The following is a 7,168-nucleotide window of genomic DNA, read 5'->3' on the forward strand; positions in this document are numbered from 1 at the left end:
CCCCAGCTGGTTGACACCGGGATGACCACTTCCTCCAGGCAGAACTAACCCTCGGACCCAGGAGGCTAAGCCTTTTCCTTGGAAGCCCTACCACATAATCCTGTCTCAAAACAACACGACCATACTGTTCACACACACATGGGTAGTTACCATTTGGCCAGAAGAAGAGTATTTATTTCCTCAGGAGAATTTAGGAGCTATCTTTTAAAAAGACATTTTCACATCAATTTATGTAAAACCTACTGAAAGCTGCTAATGCTTTTATCATTATTTTGTTAAGTTTTTATAAATCTCTAGTGCATGTTAATTATTATTTTAAAGCAATGTCTAAAATTATTATAACTCAGATTTTATTAGGATAAATATTACATAAAATAAAAAGGTCATTGACTAAGCCTTAGAGATAATCTTGGTCAAGCAGAGAGCTCGGCTTTTGTTGTACTGTTGTTGTGAGCGTTTCTGGGAAACTAGGAGTGGTCCCCTTCAGTTTTTAAATAATCATATTTGTCTAAGTCGAGACATGGCCCAAACTGTAGTTTTCTGAAATAGTATTTGACACAAATTTATCTGTATGCCAGAGCCACATGCATCAACTTAAAATATATATACATATGTGCTTTATTTTTTAAAAAGTATCTTAAAACCTAGAAAATTGCCACTCTTCCCTAAGAAAATGTTAGTAATGAGAAGCTTTGTCCTTATGCCCCAGCCTCTTTCATTCTGTCAGTCATCAGACAGGCAGCTTTTGGGAGTTTGCTGGAGAGCAGCTCTCATTCTGCCAGGTCAGGCCTTATCGCTTTTGGCCAGAGGCCACCACAGTCATCTTGCACCCCGCATCATGTCCCACTCAGCCAGCCTGAGTGGATCGTTTTCCTATTTGATACTTTGGACTTAGTAAATTTTTTATAAAGGACAAAATTGGAAGGACTTAACCTATATCTTGTGACCTTCCTCCAACATCCTATAGAATGAGAAGGGTTTTTAGGAGGCAAGAAATAGCTTTCTCCAGTCTCTTCCTCCCAGAAGAAACACTGAAGCTGCAGAAGCTTGGGCCAAGAAGAGGAACTATGTGTTCAACTCAGTTTTTCAAGTATTCATCAGGAGGTTAGATTGTGCGCTTTCCTGCCCTGGACCGGTTTGGAGCTAGCAAACATCGATAAATAAACATGGCAATCAATGTGCGAGACGCCACTCTGGCGGCTTCTCTCCTTGGGCAGTATTTTCTCTTGTCTGAACAAACTTGAAGATGACACTGTTTTTTTCTGTGCTTTCCACCAGGTCCAAGGTTGGCATCGAAAAGCCACCTCCTGTGGCTTTTTGTTGGTCCCTGTTTTGGAGGGTCCCTTTGCGCTGCCCAGTTACCTATATGGCGATCCGCTTCGAGCCCAGCTCTTCATCCCACTCAACATCAGCTGTCTGCTTAAGGAGGGCAGCGAGCACCTATTCGATAGTAAGAGATACTCCCCTCTCGGGGTTCTGTCTCCATGAGTAAGATCCCCTCTTTCCCCCAAGGACACCTCTCTAGGTATCTGATCCACACAGGCCGGTGCATAGAGAAAGCCTTCGAACAAGGGGCGGAAAGGACCTTGGTTTTAGTCCTCAATCTTCACTTAGTGGCTGGGCGACCCTGCACAAATCACTTAATGTCTCTGAGTCTCAAATTCCTTATTCCTAGACTGGGGGTGGCTTTGAGCTGCTCTGCAACTCAGGAAGACCTTGGTAGGGCCTGGAGCAGAATGGTGGCTGGGAGAGGGTGTGATACCCTATAAATCATGAGTGACCCTGGTGTTCTTCCCACACTGTCCTTCTTGTCTATGCTCCAACCTAACTAGTTTGGGCTGTGGGAATTTGAACCTCATAGGAGACTTGAATCTGCTGTTTCGTGCAAAAAGGCTGAAAAGGGGAGGCATTGAAAGCAAAAGAGGAAACAGTGTCCTTTTGTGCAAAGCTGCGGTGTGTCAGCACCTGGAACATTGCACATGGCTTGGGTCCCAAATATCAAGGAAGACAGAGCAGGAGGAGGCTCATAGGAGGAGATCAGGACCCACATGGAGCCCTTCCCTTAGAACAGGTTGTCAATCTGAATGGGGAAACACAGGGGCCACTGACCCTGCCCTGCTGGTCCACCCAGGTCCACCAGAACTCTGAGGACAGGTGTAGGACAGCTCGAAGGATGCATCTTCACACAGCCCAGAACTTTATATCACCAAGTGCTCATTGTGATGAACATGTAAATAGCTCCTCTAGAGCTTTAGATGAACTTGCAGATGATCTCTTTAAAAATGGAAAGCTAGAGTTGCTAATACATTAGGAGCCTCCTTAGTTTCTTAGATACAGACATTATCAATGCGAAAGAAAAAGGTTTGGGTGTAAAGGAGACGTTTTCTTCCTGTGCCCTTGTAAGTCTGTGTTATGGTTGGTGGCAGAGGACTGGCTCAGAGGTCTCGCCAGGCTGAGGAGGCCAAGCTAAGTGTTTCTGCGCTTTTGCTGAGACAGGCTGTCCCTGGGGTACAAATAGTTTTCATTCTAATGGGCCATCTGTATATTCTCTGTTTACATCTTGGAAGATGTTTTTGTATAGATGCAAGATTTGAAGTGACAGTTGGGATTCCAGGGGAGCCCCACAGTGATCCTTAGAGTTTACAAAGTGCTCTTCTCCCTCCCCCCGCCCCCCCTTGCACACACACACTCTCATGTGCCCTCACTGTGTGGCTGAGACAGGACCATTTTTGCAGTTCTGAAATACAAGATGATTATGTTCATATCTGACAATTTTAAGCTAGATACCGCCTCATACTGCTGTTTTAAATATGTTGAGGGAACAGAGAGATCGTTCCCCACACCATCCAAAGACTTTTCTGGGGTGTTCCACCTTCACGGTAACAGCACAGCATTGCTTCTGGGGCTGGCATGGGAGGACATCTTTATGTGAGCTGGTGGTTTTCTCTGCCAGTTGTAACCTAGTCTTCAAGACCAGCATCCTCTGTGGGTTGCCATGGTTACAGCTGAACGAAAGGAGCCCTAGCTTCAGGGAATAAGGACTTAAATCTAAAAATTGATTTTCTTGCTTCTGTGCTGCTTCTCTTCCTGTTATTACCCCTTCTGATAATAGTGAATTCAAAATCTTAAAAACCTGACAAGAATCTTCTGTTTGTGTTTTTTCCTATTAAAGCCAAAGTCTCTTTTCTCTCTTGCCCTTAGTTGCCCAGAATCTTCAAATCTATCCTAGATAGAAGATTTCAAATGTGGAAAGAGTAACAAGGCCACTGCAGGCACCCCTGATCTTTGGGATGTCATGTGCTGTTGCTGCTCCAGGCCTCAGCATCTCAGTCCTGAGAGCAGCCCGCCCTTTGCCTGTTGCTGTGTGACAGGCTGCCCAGCCCGCCCACCTCCTCCCTCTGTCCTCAGCAACCCTACAGAAGGAGCAAAGCTGGAGCAATGAAGTGGGCAATGGCGGAGGGCAGCGGTATGCATCACTCCCCCCCACGAGATGATCGCTTTTCCCCAAATCATTTTTTTATGTATTTGCTTCAATGTTCCCACCCCTAAAATCGAGCTTATTATATTGCTTTTCCCTATAGGGAAATGGAAGATTGGTGATAAAAAAATTTAAAAAAAATTTTTTTGTTTGCTCTTTAGAAGCAGATAACATGCGTTTAAAGCTTATCCTTTGTCTGTACTTACTATGCTGCTTTCCACTTTTGACATAGTAGGAGGTCATTGGCATGAATCTTCTACTGAGTTCTGATAGCTCACACTGGTTACTGAGGACTCATATTCATCCTCTTTCTAGATCCTGATAGAGCTTGGAGGAAAGGATGGTGAGGATGCATGGCTGTCACTTTCTTTAGGGTGTCCCGCCTTGGGACGGGGGCTAGTCTTTCCTAAAGTAGACAGTGTGGAAAAGCAGAGCCTAGGCTCAAGGAGGAAGAATTGCCAAGAGTAGTGAGAAGGCCAGACCCAAGGAAAATTACAGACCTCGATGTCAGAACTCAGCATTTATTCTTTTCCTTTCAGGCTTTGAACCAGAGACATACTGGGATCGAATGCACCTTTTCCAGGAAGCCATTGCACACAGGTTTGTCCCTTAGCAAGAGAGAATAGTGGGAATAGAGAGAATAGTGCATCCTTGTTTGTCTTGAATAGCAGTTACCAAAGCAAAAACCAGCTTGTTTTATTTTGGGGGAAACAGATCTAATCCACCAATGACAAATTTGCTGCTTATCTCTGATAGGACCCTGGCTTTGGTTTCAAAGATAAACACTACCTTGCCAGTTCCTGTGGCTGTTGTTTTTCAGACCTCAGAGCTCCTTTCTTAGCTTCCAAAAAGACTCTGAGCCAAGCTCTCCAGGAGAGGACATGAGATGGAAAACTGAAATTTGTCAAGAGCCCCTTGCCACATGTTTAAAAGATAACCAATGGTTAAAAAGCAATAGATAAGTCAATAGGTATTCACTGGCGCTGAATGTGTGTTCCAGGGAAAGCCTTTCCTAGGCTTAGCTGTCCATCCCTCAGGCCAGTCCAGCTTTGTCTCCAGTGGCAGTTACTGCTTCTTGTTAATCATGGGATCAGCAAAGCCTCTCGTTCTTGCTTCAGTAATCTTCTTGCTGTACCTTCTTCAGTATCATATCTCCTTATTCAAGCATCTTCAGCTGTTACCATCCCCACCATGCACACGCCTGCCACCCCCCAGCCACAGGGTGAAGTCCAGACTCTTCAGCCTCTCCTTGCCCAAGTTGACCCCGGCCTTCCTTAGACCTATGCTTCCCTTTACTTTGTAGACCTAGCTCTGATGCTCAGTAAAGGCTGTGGAATGAATGCCAGAGCATCTGGTTTCCTCCTTCCAGTGGGAGGGATGCCAGTGTGGGACAGAAGGTAGGGAGGGCAGTGATCAGTGGTAAGGGCATCGATGTGCTGCAGGCAGACAGGCCTGGTTCACCTCCGCCTCCACCAACGTCTGGCTGAGGAACCCTGAGTGAGTCCTGGAACTGCTTCACCTTTGTCTTCTCACCCTTCACAGGGTTGTCGGGAGGGTTCTCTGATGTTTCTGGCCCCTAGTAGGCCCTCAGTAGACAGCAGTTCCTATTAGGAAGACCCCAGGCAACTGATAAGTTGATCAGCAGGTTTGATGCTACTCAGCTCATATATCATCGGGCAGTCATTGCACCTTGCTGGCAAGATATCACTTGGGATGTGTCCTTTGTCAAATCTGCTTTCACAGCATCCTCCTCCAGATCCACTTTAGTCCAGATTCCAGTCATGACTTCTTTAAACTATTGCTCTAACCTCTTCAGCCTGCTTTTCTAGCCTTAGATTTCCTCATATGTCTCTTGCCCAGTCCCCATGTATCACTGCTCAGGACTCTGCTGTGTGCCCCTTCACCTAAACCTGCTTCCCTTTCCTCCCCTAGACCCGTTCCCCCACCTTCCCACCTAAGCCCCACCCCCTTCTACACCTTCCACTCTGAATCCCTCCTTCCCTTTTACCCAATACACTCTGCCCATCTATCATACTAATTTGAGGGGCTCTGGAGGTCAAGGGCATGCATTTTCCTCATTTTCATTTCCTTCTACAAGGCCTAGCAAAGTACCTTGGCCAAAAATGTTGTTTAACGTGTAGCTTTTTGCATAGAGTGGAACTCTAGGTGGGAATGTGGCTCTGAGAGCAAACAAAGGTCCATCCCAGAAAGAGCTAGAAAAATATCTGGTGTTCCAGCTCCTTCTTCATCTTTGGGCAGTTAGCATGAAATTAGTGCATCCCCTTCCTAGGGACTGGATCCCCCTGCCCTCACTGAAATCCTGGCTCGTGTGCTCCCCAAGTGGTCAGTAAGAGGGCCAAGGACCATGTTGTTAAATTACCTTTTTTAAATTAAACATCCTTCCTAGTGACCCAAGGAAGAAATGAGGCAAGAATCTGGTCAGGCTGATGCACGCTGAATAAATAAATGGCCTCGATTGAAAGTAGAGAGGAAGAAAGGCAAAACCCAGGGCCATTCCCATATTTGATAGAATCGGTGCATGTTAGCCTATCCATTTAATTTGCATATCTGACTTCATGTGTTCTTCAGCAAATAGTCATCAAATGCCAGTGTAAAGCCAGCAGCTTATGTAGAGCTACAGCACAGCACCTCCCTGAGGACCTCAGTCCAGGAGAAGAGATAGACATTTTACCTCCTTTAGTTCTGCCTCCATCCTTGCCTTCATTACATAAACCCCTCAGACTCAGAGCAGGGCTACATCTATTAACACGTCCTTTATAGCACTTAGCAGGTAGAGCTGTAATAAATGTGCTTTATGGAAATAGAAAAACCAGGAATAGAACAAGCCATAGACGAGAAATGGAATAGAACAGCTATAGATGAAAAATGGCCCCTCCTGCCTGTTTCTAGAACACAGTGAAGCGGACAGCACCAGATTGGTGTTTCTCAATTTTAAGAAAAAAATTTCAATTAAGATACTTTACTTTAATGCCTTTATTGAGAACCTAATATGTGCTTAGTGTGGAAGACTTTGAGGACAGAGAGAGAGGTATGGTTAAGGTAAATAAAGATAAGGACCATTTTCTGGAGAACCTGACAGTTCCAAGGATGTGGATGGGCACAGTGGGAAGGTCTAATGGGATGGCTGGGGGTGCACAGGAGGGAGGGGGTGCTGGACAGAGAAAGAGTATGGCAGGTGAGAGAGGGCTTTCACCACCACGGAGATGAAAAGAGGCTGGGCGGGAGGGGATCTGGTGAGCCATTGAAGGGGCAGAGGTTGAGATGCGGTAAGGACAAAAATTAGCATCCTGAATGTTCTGTTTTGAAAGAGATCTTTCCTTTAGCCCAGACTGCCAGAGAGTCCTGTTAGCCACTCTCTCTCCCCTGTCCCTTTAGCTAAGGCAGCTAATCAGCGTGTCTTCCTGTCCTTCCCGTAGGTTTGGGTTTGTTCAAGATAAATATTCTGCCTCTGCTTTTAACTTTCCGGCTGAGAACAAGCCTCAGTACATCCATGTTACAGGTGAGGCACTCTGGGCAAAATGTGGGCAGGTAGGCCCCTGCGGCGGGAGTGTGAGCCCTGGGAGAGGCCTGGCCCCATGCTCTGGGCTTCTTCCCTCCCACCAAGCCCGTGGCCACAGAAGCACCCCAGCCAAGCGCGGGCACCGCCCCGCCCCCCCCCCACTCACCCCC

At 46.3% G+C, this 7,168-nt stretch overlaps 1 protein-coding gene across 10 annotated transcripts in view; it reads left to right on the forward strand.

Moving 5' to 3' along the window:
* DEPDC5 (DEP domain containing 5) overlaps positions 1–7,168 on the forward strand; it is a 108,047-nt gene that overhangs the window by 99,743 nt on the left and 1,136 nt on the right. For all 10 annotated transcript variants that reach the window (XM_025047792.1, XM_015591228.2, XM_015591241.2 and 7 more), the window contains 3 exons: positions 1,279–1,450; positions 4,018–4,078; positions 6,916–6,998. In XM_025047792.1, coding sequence (XP_024903560.1) covers positions 1,279–1,450; positions 4,018–4,078; positions 6,916–6,998 — 316 coding nt within the window. The remainder of the gene's footprint in view (positions 1–1,278; positions 1,451–4,017; positions 4,079–6,915; positions 6,999–7,168) is intronic.

Source organism: Pteropus alecto, unplaced genomic scaffold, assembly GCF_000325575.1.
Source record: "Pteropus alecto unplaced genomic scaffold, ASM32557v1 scaffold190, whole genome shotgun sequence".
Lineage (NCBI taxonomy): Eukaryota > Metazoa > Chordata > Mammalia > Chiroptera > Pteropodidae > Pteropus > Pteropus alecto.